The sequence below is a fragment of the Embiotoca jacksoni genome, unplaced genomic scaffold (assembly GCF_022577435.1).
Source record: "Embiotoca jacksoni isolate LCO1_2020_lvr unplaced genomic scaffold, fEmbJac1.0.p SCAF_20, whole genome shotgun sequence".
In the NCBI taxonomy this organism is placed as follows: domain Eukaryota; kingdom Metazoa; phylum Chordata; class Actinopteri; family Embiotocidae; genus Embiotoca; species Embiotoca jacksoni.
The window spans coordinates 9,172,560-9,194,978 of record NW_027185341.1 but is presented as its reverse complement, the minus strand read 5'-3'; the positions used below and the strand labels follow the sequence as shown (position 1 = coordinate 9,194,978).

Below are 22,419 nucleotides of genomic sequence, written 5' to 3'. Positions count from 1 at the left end.
TAAAACCTGACATCCAGGGTTGAAGTCAGGACGCAGAGCTGCAGTCTTACATGCTCCTCTGCAAAACCATCAAGATCCTATAGAGGTTGTGTCTGTACCCAGACCACCTATATTTAAAAAACTCAAGAAAAGATGTATCAATAAAAATGTAATACAAATGTATCCTACCAAATTAATGGAAACTGGAAAGCACAGAAACCGATTCTATTTGTTGTTGTTTATTGCCCACCTGGTCTTTATTCAGAGTTTCTAACTGAATTCTCTGACTTTTTTTTTTTTTATCAGATTTAGTGCTGAGTTCAGATAAAGTGATGACAGTGGGAGACTTTAACATTCATGTTGATGTGGACAACGGCAGCCTCAGTTCTACTTTTAGCTCATTATTAGATTCTATAGGCTTTTCTCAGAATGGAATGAAAAACTTCTGACTTCTTAGCAAATATGAAAACAGAAATCCGCTATGGTGCAAGCACACCGGGCCTTAAAAATAATGGGAGATGACACTCTGATTGGTTTGTTTCACGCGACGCCCAAAACACACCTCTGATTATTTAGTAGACTCAATATAACCTCAGACGGTTGAACAATAGCAAAAGTAAATTTGGACATGTCCTAAATGCACATACGCCATGTGCTTCAGACCGTGTTCTAAAAATCAACAAAACAGAGCCATGGGAGTTCTAAAGGAGCTATAATAATGGTTCTTAAAGTACAAGTAAGAGTTTTTTTTTTTTGCTTTTGATGCCAAATAAATGCTCCAGGTATACCTTCAGTGTGAGTGTGTGGAGAAAGAAAATTGCCATCGACTCTAACTATTAAAAAGATTCCAATTGTGGGTCTGATTTGAAACCCCATGACTTCCTCCAGTTCCATCAGAAAGAGAATAGACTAGATTGTTTCTCAGCTCAGACGAGCCCGTACGAATGCACAATTTGGTCAAAAATGACGCTCGGTGTATAGAAAACAAAGTATAAAAATCCCCACCTAACAGAAGAATATGTGAAAGAAACAAAGACCCATGCAGGAAATGTACTGAGCAAACATTAACAACCAGCTTCTACTTCATCAGAAACAACACGTGATGATTCTTACCACTGACACATCAAATGCATTTGACACTGAACTTGCAAACTTGAAAAATATGTGATTATCATAAATCATGATCATATCAATCCCCTTTCACCACACACTCTCAGTTCACGCAGGTATCCTCAATTCATCTTAAATTAGTAACCGAACTGTTTAAAGGTGACAATCTGACATCACTGCTGTGTCTCAAACTAACGCACAGAAAAGGTATCATAGTGTTCTCTTCCTCTGCTTGCACACAGAAGATTGTGGAGTAGAAAACACTGTGTAGAGACACAGACTTCAGCAGCACTGCTGAGCTGCTTAAATCAGAACAAATGATGCTTTCGAAGTGTTTAGAATTCCTTTGCTGTATGATAAGTGTACGCTTATGATGAAATAACCAGAAACTTATATGATGTTAAGAGCAGCACAGTGCAGATCATGGATTCAGGATCTTTTTCGTAAGGCTTTCTTATAACCTTCATACGTCTGTGGGAATGTTTGAGTATTTCTCCTTTATGTTTGTCTGTCAAGCAGTTTGTAATTGTTGATTTTGACAAGTGCTAGTGAACTTTAGGGTTATTATCATATAAAGATGGTGAAGAACCGACAGGAAACCGTTTCAAAATCAAAATACAATTCTTTTTTGAGGAATCAGTAAAAGCCACGTCCTCTTTATCGATGTGATATGGCATCTTAAATTTGCTTTGTCATTCGCCACCGTAACACTCGCTTCATGCTGATGATGACTGTTGTTTTCTGACTCATTCACTTCTTTTTTTTTTGAAAAATCTGTTGGGCCTTTTTTCATTAGTGACCTGAGCATTAACTGTTTTCATGTCAATCCACTGATTGATAGCTGTTGATTAAAATCTGAGAAGAAATGTAGCTATGCACCAATAAAGGTAAAAACTGCCAGTGAGCAAAAACAGATGTAAACAGTGCAGGTTTTTAATCAAACTATAAATTTGGGATATTTCTATGAATAAACGAGTTAACACTAAAAACCACCGCCTAAGAGAAACTTGCTGAGTCAGAACACTTGATTACACTGGTCGAGTGTTCTCTATTACATGTGACCCATCCTCTCTTAGGCTGTGCTCAGACTGCCAGCCCAAATCAGATTTTTGTCATACCCAGATTGTATCTGGATTTTGAAAGTCTAAACAGCAAAAAAAAAAAAAACACATGAAAATGCAATTTTTCCAATCTGGATCCAAACCACATTTGAAGGTGGTATGAAATGCGATTCCAATCGGATATCTGCCAATGCGTTTCAGTCCGGACGCTCCGCGGGCTCAGATTGGATTCCTTGCATCATTCGCAACACGATATGCAAAGACAACAATTTTCAGAGCGACAGAGTGAGCCGAATCTGAGCAGACCGCTGTCGGAAAGTGTTGATTCTGGCGGTGTCAAGGACAACGACAACAACAGTCCACGGACAGAAGCCGAAATATACTGTCCGCCAGCACTTCCGTGGCGGCGGCTTCCGTGTTAGACGTAGCTGTGCCTACGTCGTTACCATAGCAACCCATGCAGATAACTTGGTGATGTGTGGACACGCCAAATCCAATCTGTTTACTTGCAAATAGCAGTGCGGATAGTCTGTCCTAAAGATCTGATTTTGAAAACAAATCAGATTTTCTTGCAGTCTGAATACCATCATAGAGCTCTGCCTATTAAAAGGAATTCAAAATTCTCATTGTTCGCGCCAACAGGTGAACAAAAACAAAGTGTGTATGCAGCAGGTTAGCTTGGTTTCAACACACCGGGATTCTGCTGCAGAGGCTGTTTTTCATTCATTTTCTGATCATGATTGTTTTTTCTTTTTTCTGTTCTGGTGAAGACCGGCGTGGATTTGTACATTACCCTACATGCATTAAATTGAGCCATGATTATTCCTATAGGTGCTTTTAGGGTGGAGAGAGGATCCGACAGGGACATTTCATGTTCATTTTGACAGGATCGTACAGATGTATAATGTGGTTGGAAAGATGCATGAAGACGTCACCCTGATCGCAACTGTAGCTTCACTTGATTAGAAAAGATCACAGTTGGCTGCAGCTACTGTATGTATGGATGTTTATTTATTGTTTTTATTTTCATTTTTTTAAAGAGGCAGATTGATTAGGCGTCACACTGTAAAACACAAGTACGCAGGTTCATTTACTTGCTGCTCAGGACGTACTGAGAAACTCCAATAAAATTCCATTTGGCATTTTATAGTATATTCAATAACTCAATGTGAAAAGCTGGACGCCACGAGGCACACTTTGATACCTCCTAATGCCGACTGAATTATTCAGGATGCCATGCATTAACTATGAAAAGGAACTGGGATAGTTTTGCGTGTGCATGCGTGTACATGTGAAGACAAGCATCTGTGAGCTGGAACATGCTTACGAGGAGCTTCTTGCCACTTCAAATACCCAGAGAGCAGCAGGAAGCAATGATCCGATCTATTAAACATGCTGCATCACTCGCACGCTCGGAGAAAAGGCTTCTATCGCCCGAAGCACGGCGGACCAGAAGATCACTTTATTAACTAGACGGTGCAGTTATGACCAAGAATAAACATGGAACCCAAATTGAGCCAAATTCGGTCTCATCAGATCAGGTAGGGTACCGCTGCATGGCCGCAGTTTAGAAGTCGCTGTGTTAGTGTTTCTAATCACGTGGCTTCACAACAGAAAATGTTGACAGTCATGCCTGCTTATTAACTGGTGATTATTTAATTAATAATTCAATGCTCATCATTTGTGGTTTCTTGACAATGTTGTGCAACAAGTGCTCCATTTCACACAGTGAGTCGTGTTAGCTATGCCAACCCTCTCCGGTGGAACAACCACTGCTGGCTTTAACGTCACCGCCTGATCCAGATTGTTCGAGCTGACTGCAATCATTTTGCATATCCATTAGAATCGTTTTAATTTATCTATGTAAAAACAGCAGGATAAAACTAACAAGTATCATATTTCCACCACTGTTTGAGGTTTGACTGGTGCTGTTTTGATGACATAATTTCGTTGCGCCCCCGTTGTCTGCTCTGTGTTAATGACACATGAAGAGAGAATTAGCACCACCAACAGTTTATCTCAAGGTGCCTAACCTCTCATTTATTATTGGCCGTATTTCGATGACCACCTATCAACATGAAAATCATTAATTTAGTTGCACAGCCAAACTCCACAGACATTTTGGTTTGAAGCCAGATGAAAAAAAGTAAAAGTAGTAGTCAAAGTAAAATGAGCAGAAGATTTGTTAACTAACTTATTAATCACAATTATCTCTATGACAACAAATTATCAACTTTAATTTCACAATCCTGACAGCCCGGCTGAGTGATGGAAAACTCTGGGAACGTCGCCACCGACACCGAACTCATTCAGTTCGTAAAACTACAAAAAACAAGAACGGTTGTCCAACAGCACCAGAACCACTGTTGTTCTGTACTCCCATGGCTGTATGTACTCCTGTATGTACTCCTGTAGCGAAAAAATTTCCCCTCTGGGATTAATAAAGTAACTACCTAACCTAACCTAACCTAACCCATACTGGTATGCATGGCTATTTATAGCACATTCATTTACCACATGCACCTGCAAACCAGCATGAACAATATCTCAATCATCAAGCGTAAACCTCAGAACGATAATTAGTTAGTGGAGCAGTTACAAAACGCTTCATGATGAAAGACCAGATGGAAACAGCAATAAAATGTGTCACGGTTTGATACTTTTATCAAGTTCATTCTTTTCTGCTTTGCCTTGTTTTTTTATTCCAATCACGAACTCTCCTGTCATTTCAGAACCAGCCACTCCCACCTGCCCTGCCAGTTAATCACTCGACCCCCCCCCCCTCTCCACCCACACCCACACATCTGCATCCACTTCTCTAATTAAGCTCTTAGTATTGACACCAACAGTTCACCTTCTGCCAGGTTGTCTTTGTGCTTTCTTCTGTTCTCTCACCAGTTTGTATTCTAACCATTTTTTTTTGGCACTGCCTGCAAATCCTGGACTCTGCTTCCTCTGCTTTGCCTGCCTGCTTGCTTTTGGCAACCTTTTATATATATATATATATTGATTTGGGTAAATTTGTTTTTTTTCTTTTATGTTGTGCTTTTGGGCCCAGAAAGATGATACCTCCAATTTATATCAACAGAATAGTAAAGCTGGCCAAACAAAGGAGGTTTTTAATGGACACCCCTGTTTGTCTCTTTAATTCAGTGTGCAGAAAAGAAATCTCTAAATAAATGACTTACTGTCTGGCTGAAGTTTGTAGGGAACAGAAAGAAGTCACAGAGCGACAATTGTGTTGATGCAGGTGATAAACGTGTGTTTTCAATGTGCTGCGAGTGGGCACCTTGTTGGAGAACCAAAGTGCCACACAAGACAGTGCAGGTCGTTTGCACCAAATGTTTTGACGCCTCAGAACGTCACAGTAGAACTCGGTGTTGACAGTCTGACCCTGGGGACAAATTTGAGGTGCACAACATGGCACATGTGAAGGAAAGATCACCGGGATCAGCTCCTGACCTGATGCACCTTTTTAAAAAAAATTTTTGAACAGGGACAGAATGTCCCTCTGGAAACACTAATGCCAGACAACACTTCGCCGGCCTCATTGCTTCATCGCCGTAGACTTTGTGAAGTATTTCAAGGCACCCTGTTGCCAAATTGTCAACATAATTAGATGTGATCTCTTTGGTTGTGACCATGGTGATGTAGATGTGTTGGACCAGTGCTCACAAAAACCTCTGTAAGCCTCTGTAAACCTCGTTTAACCTCTGTTAACCTCTGTTAACCAAACTTCGAACACTTACTCACTAAGGTTATAGCTTCCTCCTGCTCCGTGCTACTTACCGTTCATGTGACCAAGGCAGTTTTTAAACCTCTGTACTTTATATCATCTGTTGCTGTAGAAAAACTTGTAGTGTTTGTGGGCAAGCGTGTCAATATCAGAGTTAGAGGGTGTTGTAGTTGCCACACAAAGTTTCTTCCCTTTTTTAATTTAGGACTCAACAATTTAACAGCTCGATCCATAAATCGTAGATTAAAATGTTTAAATGAACTGTTAACTTGAATAAACATATTTGATGCCTTTGACAGGAAAACTTCCAACATTTTAATTATAATGGCACAAAATCAACGGGCACACTTTTCCTCTTTCATTTCTGCTGCGCTTCAGGAAAGAACCACATATTTGTTTTTTGAAGTGGAAATTCAAACGATGTTGTCTAGTGTTTGCAGCTGAGATGCCAAGGAGCTTCTTAGAGCTCAGAGAGAAAAATAATTCACCCTTTGGAACAGATGTCTGTCTTAGCAGCGAATGAGCAATTCTATTGTGGCTCTCACCAGATATCATCCTGTTTAGGAGATTAGAACAAAGTGAAAATGGCAATACATACCATCCGCATTCATATACCACACATCTAAAGGACCGGATTGGGGAGGGGTGCTTTTGCTTTTAGTTTGTTCATCTTCTGTGATGGCTGAAAAGACAGCGAGTGGCGCTTCGCAGAGAGCTCTTTGAAACCAAGAGGACACTTTTTTTTTTAATCAAGATTAAGCCAAAAATAAGAAAACAGAACAAAAGTAATCAAACATTTTGAGATCAGAAAGAGAAACCAGCCACCGATTATGTTGAATAATTTCAAAGGCAGAATAATCTTGAAAAAAAGAATTCAGATCACTGAAGGACACTGAAAGATAAAGAGTGTGTGAGTTCATGTGTGTAATACCCGAGTGAAGGTTTTGATTATGGATTCAGTAAGAGTTTCTCTACATGATGTAAATGAAATTGTGTGTGTGTGTGTGTGTGTGTGTGTGTGTGTGTGTGTGTGTGTGTGTGTGTGTGAGTGAGGAAAATACAGACAAGGTCATCCTTCTGCTGAGCATCGACTGACCTAACGTGTCCACGCCATGAAGCAGATCCACGTCATCTATTCTACAACGTACTTCACACAGAAGTGTGTGTTGACGTCAGCAGCATCTCCTCCTCCTCTTCCTCTCTTGATCCCATTCAAATGCAACCAAACTGAGGTTAATACCACTGACACGACTACAGAACAGTCAACATAACCTCACACAGGCCTCGAACATTTTCGAAGTTCAAAACCATTACAGCTCTTGGCGGTAAGCTGAGCACAGCGTGATGTAATTGCATACCTCCCTTCCTCCCATCAGGGGGAAGTAGTGAGGATTCAGGCTTAGGGTTTGAACCTGGAAAGACAGCGTGAGCCCACGAAGCTGTAAAGTGGCTTCTTCTCTGCGGCTGCTGCCGTAATACGTCGGAAAACAGGGAGTCTGACATTAACGCTGATGAGCCACGACTGACATACATTTCCTGTTTTGATCTGCTTTTAAATATGAATTAAGTATCTGCTGTATGGGTCAGTACGAAGGTGGATTTGAGGTTAGAGCTATCGTTGAGGAAGCAGTTCTTAGTGAGAAGCAACGACCATTCAGTGAAACCTCTCCCTTAACCAGGGATCATCCAATCTTAGCTCGATGCTACGCACGGCAGACCTGCAAGGCTTTGGATTTCTCTACATGTCAAAGGAGTGTGCATGATGTTGTAGTAAAAGAAGTATGTAAACAGTCTGGACTATGGTTTCCTTTTCCCATTTAAACAAAATGTAATATAAGGGCGAAAGCGTAAGAGATGGATTAAACATGTATCTGCCCAAACAATAGGCTGAAAATATTAGCATGTCCAGCAAACCAGCTTACTACCAACAGTACGATGGGCGAATGATCGCAGCTCATGTAGCGGGGGGAAGTCGCAATGTTAGTGAAGACGTTATGTCACTTGATCAACATCAGCACCACTATTACGCATGTTTTTGTAAACACATCCATTTCTGATTTCACCATGGACATTTGTAAATTTGACACAGGAATCCCTTCAAAGAGACTTAAGATGAGGTAATATGATGTGAAATCCAAATGTTCTGGCAGAGCTCCTGCTTCACAGCTCAGTAATGTACACAGAGCCGAGGGCAGCAGTGACTTCTGTGAGTAAGTATTCCAAGTTATGTCACTTGATCAACATCAGGCCGTGTTTCCGAGGCCACTGGTGGATACGCATTTTGTGTCAAACTCAGCAAATCAACAACGTAGCCCCTTTAAATTCTTCAGTAAGTCTACAGCAATGAAGCAATGACCTGGGCGAGGTGTTTTGGTGTTTTGAGGGACATTTACATTTCAAAAGGGGAAGAACGTCACTGTTGAAGACCGAAAAAGGCGCGTCAGGTCAAGAGAGCAACAGGATGGTTTTCTTCGACATTCGTGAGGTTGTGCAACATGAATATCGTCCCCCAGGGTCAGACTGTCAACGCCGAGTTCCACTGTGACGTTCTAAGGAGTTTAAACAAAATCATTCTCTGCAAATTGCCCTCAACGGTGACGCGATGACACTTTGGGTTGTCCAACATAACGATGGTTCTTCCCTACGAGTTGAACAAGCGCAATTTTGTCACATAATAACACAACCGTTGCTTCCCCTACTCAGAAGATTTGGCTCCATGCGATTTCCCTCTGTTCCCCAAAAATGTACCAAAAGATTTCTGCTTAAGTCCATGGTGAAATCGTTAATGTGAAAAGTACCAGTGGTCACAAAAACACGAGTACCACAGGTGCTGATGTTGATCACCCGTTGCTCCATGTTGTTGTACAACAGGAACGGTCCGTTGTAGTAATGACGTTAGTTTAACGCTATTGTCAACATTATTTTACGTTATGTTTAAAAAAAAAAAAAAAAAAAGGAATGGATTGTGTCAATAATTTCTAACAGTGTGAAAGATGGTCTGAAGGCTAGTAAAGATTAACACGTCAGTCTTTGCTAAGTTGAAACTCTTGTCCAAGTATAAAAGCAGGGTCCCGTTGGGATGAAATAACAGCCTAATCTTCTTATCATACAAATAATATTAGGTCTAAGTATGGTCAGCTAAACCCGAGCTGCTCCACTGAAGCCATTAGAGGACTCGGCACTGGGCAGCCGTATGGACTTTAGCCTATCTTAGATCAAATATTTACTACTTTTGATTTATAAAACGGCATAATAAACTCGGGTACTGAGAAATGCAGCTCCCTATTTTCATAAATTTTTACACAGCCGGATGGATATGCTGCATTTATGATCAGCGCAGTCAAACATGCAGTTACTTTCACTGCAATGCAATCCCAAGCGGGGCGTTGGGAATCAAACTGATCTTATATATACGTTCTTTTCTGTTTACCGTGTTGGCTGACTGACTTTGGACACCTTCAGGCACGCCAAAGGGATGCAATGAATCTGTAACTGATGCATAAGCTGCAGGAGCTCGTCTGAAGTATATATTCTGTGAACCTATGGACTTTAGAGCAGCAGGAAAAGGAGCATCGCTGAAAAGAAGGCCTACAGCTGGGATTCATGTGTTTGACAACACTGAAATGAAAACTCTCTCCAAGACAAACCCTAATATTTCAGGTGTGTAGAAATATTAGGGTTGTGGCTTATCAGAACAATAAGTGTCTGCATTTAAAAAGACTTCTTATTTCTTTTTTGTCTGAGTCAGGTTCTTAGAGGGTACGTTTCTCTCCTTGGTTTGTTTTCCAGTTGAGCATCTCTGCCTGCCAACTCCCTGAAAATAACATCACCACAATTTCATCGCACTTCCTTGAGAGCTAACATTCAGCTGCTGTACCTGACAACAGCTGTCACATCAGTAGCCTGCCAAATCTCCCGAGTTTTATCATCATTATAAAAACCTGAGTAAAAATGTGAGGTCACTGACAATAATGGAAATGAAGAGGAGTGAATCAGATAAAATCATTCAGATGTGCAAACACAGTCACAGAAGAACGAACAACGAAAACGGAACTCAATCTTCCGGCTATTTTGATTAATTAGCAGCACTCAGATTTCTATTTAACGGTCTCAGTCTGCGTGAATTAACCGAGGAAGAAGCTTTTTACTTAACATTTCATTACGGAAAAAGGCAGGCTATCCTCTACTGGGCAGGTGTATGACACACTTTGCCCTTTGTAATTAAAAATGGCAGCATTCTATTCAAGTGGAAACTTCAGAGGCATGCTGCTGTGTCTGGTAGCACACTATAGGGGTTTACCAGACGCTCGATTGGAACTAATGATAGTATTTCCACCTTCTGTTGTGACAAGTCCATATTTTTGTTGTGAAAAAGGTCTGCTACATAAATTAGAGACAGCATTGTTAAAGAAAAGCATGCAGGTTACTGCTTTTCCACTTCTTCCAACCATGCTTCAAAATAATCTGTTAGAAAAGTTAGAAATGCCTGCTGGCACCGACATTATATCCTCCATCTTTTTGTTTTTTTCCTTTTGGTAATTAGCCACAGATACTCCAGGGGAAATGCTGATTTGAAGAGATTGTGAGTTTTGCTGGCATGCAAGTCAAATGAGGTGCTAACTTTTTGCTACGTCAAGAATATCCCAGAAGGGGATACATTGCTAAGCTCCTGCAGCCTGATGAGGCTGAGAGTCGCCTCAGATCCTCGGGAACGGCTCTGCTGGCTCTTTCTGAGTCCCGACTGAAGATTTAGGTGATCAAGCATTTGCAACGTAGGTCCCTCAGCTTTGAAACTCCCTGCCTGACAACCTGGGGTCTGCAGGATCGGGGACATCATCTTGAAAAAAAAAAAGCCTTTAATGAACTCTAGCACACCATTTATATTTTATATAGTTCTATAATTATGTATTATTATTACTATTGTTGCCTTTTATTTTTTATTGTTGGGGATGTTTTGCATTGTATTTGTGGTGTTTCAATGGCTATATTTTATTTGCTTATGTTTTAAACAGTTTTAATCCCAGTTCTTCCATATAAATCACTGTGCTGTATAAATTCAGTTTAATAAGCTAGCAGCAACTAAAGAAATTAAAATTAAAAGAGGAAGTTGCTGAAAGAAGAAGCCAACCAGCATCCCGTTGAGAGGGAAGTGGTCTCATGTGTGCCCAAACCTGCAATACTGCTATTTTGATTTGGTTATTATTTGACAGAAATAATAAAATAAAAACCCTTCCCATTAAATGTGCAGCAGACAGGGCTCTTGCGTGCACACTGGCTGGCAGACATTGTTCAACTTCCTGTGTTTGTTTAATGATATCGTCACACCTAAACTAGTTGGTTCCATTCAATCAAACTCTGGCGTGTTCGCCCTTTTGATCTGGTTTGTTTGAGCCGGTAAGAAGGCTGTCAGTCAAACTCTGACCGAACAACCGGATCAGAGACCCTCATTTTTAATTCGGTCTCGGTTTGCTGCACATCAGACGATGGTGGGCTGAAAGCTCAGCGTATGTTATCACAGAGACTGGATTCTTTTTTAGCGTGATCTAAAAAAAAAACTGCACCGTTAGGGAAATAATCTATAAAAAATGTGAGGCGGTGTATTGAGCTACTACTCTGTGAATGTTTGACTTTCCTCATTAAAAGGCAGTGAACAGCAGCACTGTTTTGCATCTCCACCCATTATCTATACGAGCTTTATCCTAAACAGGCTCACTGAAAGGACACCGAAAGGTGACAGTTAACCACTGCACCACATCCCTCTGTCAGTTTCACCGTTGTTAAGTACATCTTTCACTAGAACTTCCTAATTTGCTCTTCTAAAAAACGTTTTGAGTCGCACTGCACTGACTGGAGGCTTCTCTGTGTGCAGCCAGGTAGCTAGCGTCTACTGACAGCATATTAGGCATTTAGGGAACGTCGGTAAATTGTAGCTACAGAAAACAACCTGGGTTATACTCTCCCCCCTCTGAAACGCATACAAACTAAAGATTGGTGCCATAATATGTCATGTCAATTTCTTATTGTTAAAATGGATTCATAAGATTGGTAGTTTAAAAAAAAAGTATTGTTCAGGAACTGGTATCAAAGTCAAGGTATCGGTATGGGTATCAAAACTTTTTCTCAATCAGTTATTTCTTCATAATCTATCTGTGAAATCGGCAAAGATGAGTAAACAAATAAAGGCCTCTAACAAGCAGCATGATGTGCTGTCAGTCAATGGAACTTAATTTCTACTCTTTTCTCTCTTCTACATACTTTAGTTAAAAAAAAAACAGACTGCAATTGAACAGAGACAGCCAGCCGCTTCTCAGTTTAACAACAAAGTCGACATAAAACATTCATTCAAATGTCATCGTATCTAAAATGGTCCCAGGCAAACAAACGTCCAAACACACACACACACACACACACACACACACACACACACAACCAATTTCCTTCCCATGGCCTGTTAATCAATCTTCCTTTAAACTCTATTTTTCCACTTTTCCTGATTTAGTCATCCTGCATTCATTCGTTCTATCATTTTCCACCTGGCTGTACTTAAGAGTCTTGTGCGTTTTTGCATGTAATTGCTCATTATCTCTAATGTGGGAGATGAGATGTGTTTATTACCTCTGCACCTTAATAGTAGAACAGCACCAAAATACACTTGTTTGTTGTCTTACACTCGAGAAAATTTAACCGATGTAGACAAAAGCTTCAATCTGTCCGAGCGTGATAACACTAATGTGGAGATCGGTACGTTATGTACGTGACTTATTGGAGATACTGTCTGTGTGAGATGATGGCTGTCGAGAGGATAGCGGAATATTTCCCAAGAGCTCCCCAGAAAGAAACACCATTTAAAGACAGGGGAAAAAAAACAATGAAATTCATAAAAGGACTGATAAGGCAGATGGAGAAGAAGGGAAGACGAATTATCAGGATAATGCAAAGATCGGTGAGAAGTAGCCATCAGAGAAGTTCCAGGTGAGCATTCAAAAAAGTTGAACCACAATAGCTTGTATCGGTCTGTGATGACATTTCTGATGTGGGTATATGAAGGGAGGCTTGCCTGAGGGGAGTCCGGCTCTACCTATCCTGATGGTCATCTCGTCAGAGTCCAGGAGCTGGAACGACGGCTCCTCCACTTTCCCTTTGGACACTTTGGAGTCGGGAGGCAGAGCCAAGGCAACGTGGGGGTCAGCAGCGACACCCTGACAATGACAGGAAAAAAAAAAATAATAAGCGAGACACAGAGGCTGGTTAAAATCAGCTTCACACGCAAAACAAATTGGGGATTCAGATTTTGTCAGTTCATTTTGTCTGCTGTGGAACACTGCCTGTAGATATCAGGGATCTGACTCAGTAAATAATTTTAAAAGAAAGCTCAAAATATATCTCTTTACTTTAGCCTTTAACTAGCTACTCCTGAAGCTCTCTTACACTTGCCTGCACTTGAACTAACGCGGCCTTTAAAATAGCATATTGCTTTATTTTATATTTCAACTCTATTTGTGTTTAATTTGATCCTTTTTTATGCATTTTATTTCTGTTCTATATTTGTTTAATGTTTTATTATATGTGAAACACTGCATGCCATTTTCTTGCTGGAAACTTAACAAAGGAATTAACAGCAATCCAACAGTTAAACATCGGATAAGCACACAGAAACATTTTGTTTCTGTGTGCTTATCTGTATGCCCTCAAGGCGTTGCAATATGATAAATGTCAAAACACCTTACAATTTGCCTCCCTTCCACATTAATGGTGACAGAACAGCCATTCAAGATTTAGTGTCTCGCCCAAGGACACTCCAGCATATGGACAGGAGGACCCAGGTATTGAACAGCCAACCTTATGATTACCTGGCAGCTGGCTCGACCATCTGAGACAAAGCAGCCTCAAGACCTCAGATAAGGCAAAGCCAGACTAGGCTGGGCAGCCCATTTCTCCCACCCTGTACATTCGCCTTGTTCGATTGAAAACAGGTTGTTATGCAAGTCACCATTCTAGTAGAGAGCCAGTAGCGCCTATGCAGCTTTGACACAGGGCGGTTAGAAGCTTATATGCAATACAGATAGTCCGATTTTCACTATAGCTCGACATTGTGTGTGTGAAAAATGAACAGTACTGCTCTGTATTGCTTCATTACTTCCATCCACACTTGTGTGAAATTTCTTGAGCAATTTTAACAACGTAGGAGATTGTAAATTCACAAAAATATTTGATTGATTCAACCTATGGTCAGCACTTATTCAGTCTATTGCCAAATCCAACCTGCCATCCATCACTCAGCCAATTCCTTTCTCATCCAGTCGTATCAAATAAAGAGGAATGACGATTTTAATCGGGTTGTTCATTATTTAAATCTTACTTTGTTACCGCATTCCAGTCAGTGTGACCAAGATGGGATATTGCTACGGTGGACTTATGTGACGAAACATAACATTTCACGTTGAAATGTTGTGTTTTGACCCTCAGGGGTTTCCGTACGCTACCATGGAAAACAAGGTTACTAAAGGAACTCAGTGCCGAGGAAATAATCAGTGTTTATGAACACAACCAATGTTTGAGCATGTTGATAACTCTGGAAACAAAAAGAAGAACTAAGGAAGGATACCATTACCCTGAAAGGACTCTAATTGGAGGATTACTTTGCATAAGTATTAAACGTTCTAATTTTCTTGCTTTGCTTGCAATACATTCACTGGCTCTTTTTGTACAAGTACGTATTAAAAGTTACTTTGATTCCCTTCTAGAAGAAAAAAAAAAGAAAAGCTAGTGAATGATCATTTACAGACATTTAATGCTACTCAATTCTATTTTAAAACAAAGATCAAACTGTAACCGAAAATGTATTAAAAATGGGTTTAAAAAATATCCAATCTGAGGCCAATAAACACACCGAACCGAACAATGAATCAACGCGACCAACAGATGTGGGTTGAATCGAGTGTCGCGGCAGGGTTAAAAACAGGGATGGTTCTCTTATCACCATGTTGACAATCACAAACAAATACCTCAGTGCTAATCATGAAACATTTAAGGCTATATTTTAACCATCCAAGCACGCAGTCTGAGGGGCATTTTAAGAATGTTTTCACACAATATTTTTAGACAATGTTATCGTACCTTTAAGAAGAACATTCTGGGAACAATATTGGTAAAAACAATACCAAAACATTGAAGAATATTGTCAGAAGGGTTTTTGACCAAAATAAAAACTAGCTGGGTGATGGCTTTAATAAGCATAGGTGTGTTTTGAGTGTAGCATGAAATAAAGCCATCACACTGTCATCTTTGGCACACCGCTGTTAACATCAGATATTTCTAAATTATAGGAAAGATCTGCGTATTGATGGACACAATAATAATCCGTCACAGTGTAATCCTTTTAGTTTTCATCTTTTGCACGTTCGTGCACTGCTGCACGTCACTGTGTCCGTCACCAGCAGAGTAGATGTAGCTTGTGTACCCGCTTATGTAGGCTGGGGTAATCAGGTGGCCCACTTTATGTGGACAGCGTTTTTTATCCCTTGTCTCTCGTCCCATATTGAGACGGTGTCCGACGTTTTAATTGGCTTTAGCTTTCTAAAATTGTGTTTTTTTTTTCCAAAGGCTGTGAAGAAAGGAGGGAAGGCTGTAATTTGTATGTTATGTCAAAGTGCAAGTTTATTTGTCAACATCTTTCCAGCGCTGCACCCAATTGGAAAAATTACAAATCACCAAAAGCAACAGTTTCCTCAGAATGTAATGGAAACTACCACAAAGAAAAGAAAATGAAGAAACAACAAAGAGTGGAAGCTACTTATGACCAGATGAAACCAATGGAAGGCGACTCTCACTGAGTTTTTTTGCCCTTTTTTGGGGTTTTTTTTTGTTACGTCTCGGGAGAGAATATGTGAAGCAACACAGTAGATTTGAGCCTCACGACATGTGTGGCTTGAAAAGAGAAGTACTTATCAGTGGATACATTCTCACTGAAAGATGAATGCAAGACAGATAAGGAAGCGGTGGCGGAAATAACTCAATCATACAGGTCAGCAGACTGTGGTAGAAAACTGGCAGCATGCAAGAGCATTTCCTGAGAAACTTAAGCTTTCTGGATTTACTTTTTATGAAAGTATAATATAAGTAAACACAATCTTTGCACCACATTTGGTTCATTAGGATCTGGTCACCCAATATGTTGGTGCATATTAATAATGTGGCCTTAAAATAACAATTAAATACTGCGCCACTGATGGAAGACCTCCTTTATAGCATTTTCAGCCTTCTCCACGTGTTGTGCTTAGTATTGCTTTTCCCCACGAGTAGCACGGAGCCATAAGGGTCGTCGTAGATATTGTTGTACATGTTCATCATTTTTTAAAGTGAAGGCTTCAGATAAGCCCACTGGGTTTTTGGCTGATAACTTTTATTTGTTTTCTCTAATTAATTTTAGAGCTGCAATTATAGCAAAATGTTTTGGGGTTGTTACATGAACCAAATGGAACCTGAGATGGGTTTCAGATTTATAATCTGACATATTCTAGATTTAAATACTGGAGTTTAAGCATCCAAGTATGTGTTGATTGGCCTCTACAGCTGCAGGGGATCCGAGCACAGGAAGCTTTTGTTTAGTCCTGGGGAGCTTCTTACTCTGGCATGTGTAGTAAGATCCACTGGTAGAAAACAAACATGTGAGTCATCCTCATTCCCAGAAGAACACATCCAAAACCAACATGCACTGCCTCAAACAATCGTCCGCCGCCTTCAGAAGGCTTCATATTTAATTCAACAAAGCACAAGGCCCCATCCAAATTTTAGAGAAAATTTAAACCAATTTACAGACGGTTGTCAAAACAAAATGTGAATTAATGTGCTTTAGATCAAGTAAATATGAGGAAGTGGGGGTCACCGAGGTGTACGGCTGGTCACACTGATTCCAGTCCAGTTGGGTGACATGAAACCACTGCGGAAGAAGAAGGAGCAAAGAGATGATGGGATTTCAATAAAAACAGCCAAACCTGGAATGCAGTGCGGAAAACCTGATGGAAATACAGCATTATTTCTTGATACAAGTATTGATTTGTGAGCTATTGAAGTTTCCTCATTAGTCCACACAGATTTAATGTTTTCACCATTTCAAATATTTTCAACGAAGCAGAAGCTCCAGTTGAATTCAGGTGTGTCATGATATAATCGCTCCTCGCACTTTATTGAATTTTTATATTTTACTGAACAGCTCTCCCAAGTTTGTTTTGTTTTGCAGCAATTCCAGTTGGAACTTTTATGAATAAATGTACTTTTTAACACTTGTTCAATGTTGTAACACAAACAGAAATATCCACAGGCACAATACAACCAACACATTTTTCACTGTTTTCACTTGATGCAGAGGAAAAAACAAAATCAATGTTTGTTAAATAAGTGTGAAGAATAAAACTGCAAACAAAACCAAAAACATTTTCTCTGAGCCAGTTCTTCCAGTCTCTTACTTGCCAATCTTGTTTTTTAGTTTGTACATGCAGCAGATGAGGAGTATGGGAAGGATGCAGCCAAGAAAAAAAAAAGAAAAAAAGGAAGTTTGTTCAGAGAAAAAAACGAATGAGTGAGTTGAAGCATGACGTAGGGAGGTCGAGTGACTGTTAGGCTGAAGACACTGCAGCCTGATCACCTGGCTGCACACACTCATCCACTGCGAGTGTGTCCATCATTTCACCACAGGTATTTAGTGCATCTATGGATTCATGTGCAAGCAGACTGTTGCAGAAGAGACTTTGTTTCAAATGCTGGTCAAGTACTTGCTGTGGAAATCCTAAAACAAATCTTACAATTTGCTTTGGAAAATATTCAGTCTCAAGCATTAAAGACTTTCTGATATGAAACCTGAAACAGCCTTCACAATAAAATATTTTCTGAATAGAATACTACATGAAATAGATTAACATGCAATGTTTTAGTGCTCTAATGTTTAAATTTCAACCAGTATTCTGTGGTTTTATGACAATTTCTATGCAACTGCTCACTTTTTCCCCCAAAGGGCACATGTGGTCCTAAATGAACAAAATGCAGGAGCACACTGGAAAAATGTTCAAGTAACACCGATTTATATACATGAATTTATACTGCACGTATGTATACGCCTTCTCTTTATGTGCAATTATAGTGTGAAAGCCGGAGAACTATAGAAGTGGCAGAATATTATCTCGACGCTCGGCATCGGTCTGAAAATACGAACTCAACTTTTTAAAATATTGAAACTTTCAAAACACTTAAACAGTGTTTTAAATAAAATATCAGAGGAGAGTTTTTTTTAAACACTGAACCGACTTTATGAACCACTGCAATGGTTATTTAACATTTTGACACTTTTAACAAACTAGTTCTGCAATAAAAAAAAAAGAATTTCTGACATTGTATGTGTGCAAGCATTTGTGTACTAAGGGACACATTCACACATTGAGCAAATACAACTCTGGTTACTGCCATCAAAATCTCCAGAACGTTTCTTATTTCTGTAGTAATCATCACCATGTACGTGTCTGAGTAAGTGTGTGTTCAGCTGAAAGTGTGTGTGTGTGTGTGTGTGTGTGTGTGTGTGTGTGTGTGTGTGTGTGTCACATCTCAGAGGACGCTATTAACCTACAGTAGCCTTCGGTGACGAACCGTGACACAATCTCATCAGCAGGTCCGGACTCACTATTAAAACACTTCTCTGTTCATCATTGAAAGTCACCTCTGTGTCTCTCTCTGCTTCTGTTGTCTTTAACTGCATCTTCCAAAAGCGTTTGATCACCTTAACTTCAGAACATGCAGGTGCTGCTGGCAGGAAACCGCGCTGGCACGTTTGATGACAAAGCTTGACCTGACAGTGAGCCTCCGTGGCTGGGTACGATTATTACCGAGAACACATCAATCACAGACGTGATTCCTCGTGCAGATACAAATAATTGTATGCCAACAATATGAAAAACATCAAGGAGGGGAAGAAGGAATGTGAGGCAATACGCAAAAGGATTAAAGGGGAAATCCTACACCAGTGGTTCAACATCTGTATACCATAAAAGGCTCATTCCTCTGCTGCGGACTTTTACACTTTAGAATTTTTTCCAATTTAACATAACTTATTTTCACTGGTTTCCAATTAATAAACCTGCAGACACTTGAATCAAGCCAGAGATGCTCTCATTAAAAGTAATCAAGCCAGAGATTTTCTTATAAGATCTTTGGACCTAACAGTTCCAGGAACTGTGGGACTACTGGAACTAAACTCAGGAGCTAAAAAGAGTCCTTTTTTTTCATTCCATCACAAGTGAAAACTGGAAAAGTTAATTGAATTAAACCAATAACCAATTAAAGAGAACTGCTGTTTGCAGTTTTCATCCTGTTGTTGTTGTTGTTGTTTGTGTTTTCTCTTCTCTGACTATGATGTTTCAGCAGATGTATTGAATGTAAATGCACATATGAAAAATGAGACTCTGGTTTCAAAGTCAACAATCTGCTGAGCGTTTGATGGATAATTTATTTCTGCTTTTCACATTTAGTTTTGGTTTTCTGTCTTTCCTTCACTTGCTTCCATTTCGTTTTGCTGCTTTCTTCTTTGTACTCCCCAACAACATAACTTCTTTATTTTTGTGCACAAGTTGTATCAGCGTTTAGGTCTTTGACAACGTGCACGGACATCTTTTGATCCATAGACTTTATATAAAAGTGGATGTAGCTTCCGGGTTCGAAAAATTAGACCAACCGCTCCGAACTAGCAAGATGGTGACGGACAAAATCCGAATTTGAGGCTTCATGAGGGCCATTCACAAACCAACGCCATGTGTAGTGTGCAGATTTGTTTATATTTTGTGTTCTGTGGTGTATATGCAATTTTTAGTCAAGTATTTTCAAAAGAGCATTAATGTTGCTAACGGTGATCAAATCAAGACTAACTCTTATTTCAACTACGGCCTTATTTGTTGTCAGCAATAGCATCAAAGATGCAACTAAAAACTAAGCTTGGCTCAGGCAATTACACACACACACACACACACACACACACACACACACACACACACACACACACACACACACACACACACACACACACACACACTCCTTGACTTACGAAGAGCCGACTGATCCTTCATGTGTTGCAGCAGGACTCGATATGAAAGCACCCCGGCTATCTGATGTTTATGTGATTCCTTCTGTGAGATTTAGAGGCCCGAGAGACGTCTCAGAAGAGTTGTCACAGTTTGATGGGAAGGCAAGGAATTGAGGAAAAAAAATAGTCAAGGCATCAACTGCCCTGTTTCGATCAAAAATGCACCAACACCCTGTCACATCTTCACACATTCCTGCACTGACACCCCTCTGGAAGACTCGTGTGCTCTCTCATATACATTCGTACTATCTCCACTTCCCACCAATGACTGGGCTCAGTCTATTCGATCAGGGAGAACCAACTTTTAAACGCAGACCTAAACCTGACGGGTGCTCACACTGATTTATTTCTTTATGACAATTTTCTGCCTTCGAAATTTCAATCACAGCATTAGAAATTACCTCCTAAGCCCCAATTTATCCACATGGATGACTGAGTAAGCTGCACAGGTTTGTTGACAGTCTGACGTGTCAGTACAGTCTGTTATATTCATTGGTCATACTCATGATCATACATAAGCCTGGACTTTTTGTTCCTGAGAACAAGCTTAACCTGAGCTTTACCTGAGTTTTACTTGACCCGAAACTTATGTGAAACTTATGTTTGTTTGACCCGACTTTTAATCATCCATTTCAGCGACTAACATATTTCCAAATAGCTGCGTTATTTCTTAAACCGGCACCACAACACCCTGATACAATGACAAGTCTGAGAGGAGAACACATGTTAAAAGACTGTTTATATCCTGTGATGTTTGAAAGATAAAGGTTTAGCTGAGGCTGTCACTCAAAATTCCCACCTTCCCACTGGCTGTAATGGTTCGAATACAAAAGGAAACTACAAAGATGTAATGTGGAACACAAGATAAAAGTCTAAATACAAAGTGAGAGCAACAAGTTGAGATGAAACGGCTCAAAATGAAACGTAGCACAGCACAGCAATATGTAAGGAACACTGGAAAGCTATCATTTTCATAAGTAAGTATTCCAAGTTGCATCGCTCATCTTAGGTCAGCACCTGTGTTTCACATGTGTTTGCGACCACGGCTACATGCTCATCAGTAATTTAGTGAGAACACATCAAGTTTTATGTCAAACTTGGGAAATCAACAACAGAGAGACTTGAAATGATCCAAAGATGAGCAGAACCTCACTGTCCAAAACCGAAGAAGGCACGTCTGGACAATCGTACCACCAGGTGTGTCTTCTTTGACAGAGTTGTGCACCTCTGAATTCGTTCCCCAGAGTCAGACTGTCAACACAGAGTTTTACTTTGACATTCTCTGAGGGAAACATTCGGTGCAAACGACCTGAACTGCGGTGAAATTGCTGTTTGGTTGTCCAACATGACAATGGGCCTACGAGTTTCACACCCTTAACAACACAGTCACTGCTCCCGACCACCCCTACTTGCCCGGTTTGGTTCCCTGCGACTTTTTTCTTTTAGCCCATAAAAGTGGTCACAAAGTCACGTGTAACTAAGGTGCTGGTGTCGATCGCATGACATAAGTTGGAATACTGAAAATGATTTTACAAATCCGTTTGCATTAGTGGGCTCCGCACCGTGTCATATCACAAACACCTGCACCAACACACCTCGCATCACATATAACATGTATATATAACATATTTATCTACAGTTTTTTTCTTAACTGATCTCCTTTTACAGGGTGTGGTAATTTTGTATGTAAATGTTACAAACCGTACTCCCTTCTATCCCTCCAGTGTAAAAAGAAAAACTCCATCTAAAAGTGAAGCTTCACCACGTCAACACACTGCACACACACAACCCTGTCTGCAATTAGTGGTACAACCATTAGCGTATAAATTAATTTATCACAGCCAAGATAATAGCAACCACAACACAACTGTGACTACAGCCACAATCACAGAGATAGCATGATCACATGGTCACGACTGCAGCTGCTGACAGCTTTCCTCTGTAGAGCAGAGTAACTGTGAACTGAACGCAAATTTAGCTCAGAGAAAAAAAAAAACGATGCTGCAGGTGCTCCATAACATCCAGATGCAGATTAGAAGGATCATTTTGCATCATACACGTTTCTTTATTTAGCCAACACATGAAGTTGATAAGTTTCGCTCATCCAGTTAAAACATGCAAATGTAATGTGGGAACTATAAATGCCTGCACAAGCTCCTTTTTAATGATGTTTTTTTTTTTTGCTTTGCAGGTGCAGAGCAGCAAACATTAATACTGAAAAAAAAAAAAAAAAAAACGCAGCAGTGAAACTAACTGCTGCCGTTCGTGTTCAATTTGCCAGGTTGTAGGCTTAGAAATGTAATCACCTGTTTTCAGCAGAGAACCTCCAAGACAACCACATAGGATGCCAGACCTCTCTGCCAAGCGTACAAAGTTACGCATGAAGTTTTGCCACAGGAATCAGAATCAAA

General features: G+C 40.1%; 1 protein-coding gene across 2 annotated transcripts in view; it reads right to left on the bottom strand.

Moving 5' to 3' along the window:
- LOC138202276 (zinc transporter ZIP11-like) overlaps window positions 1–22,419 on the bottom strand; it is a 129,658-nt gene that overhangs the window by 37,318 nt on the left and 69,921 nt on the right. For both annotated transcript variants that reach the window (XM_069156155.1, XM_069156157.1), the window contains one exon: window positions 12,965–13,085. In XM_069156155.1, the coding sequence (XP_069012256.1) occupies window positions 12,965–13,085 (121 nt within the window). The remainder of the gene's footprint in view (window positions 1–12,964; window positions 13,086–22,419) is intronic.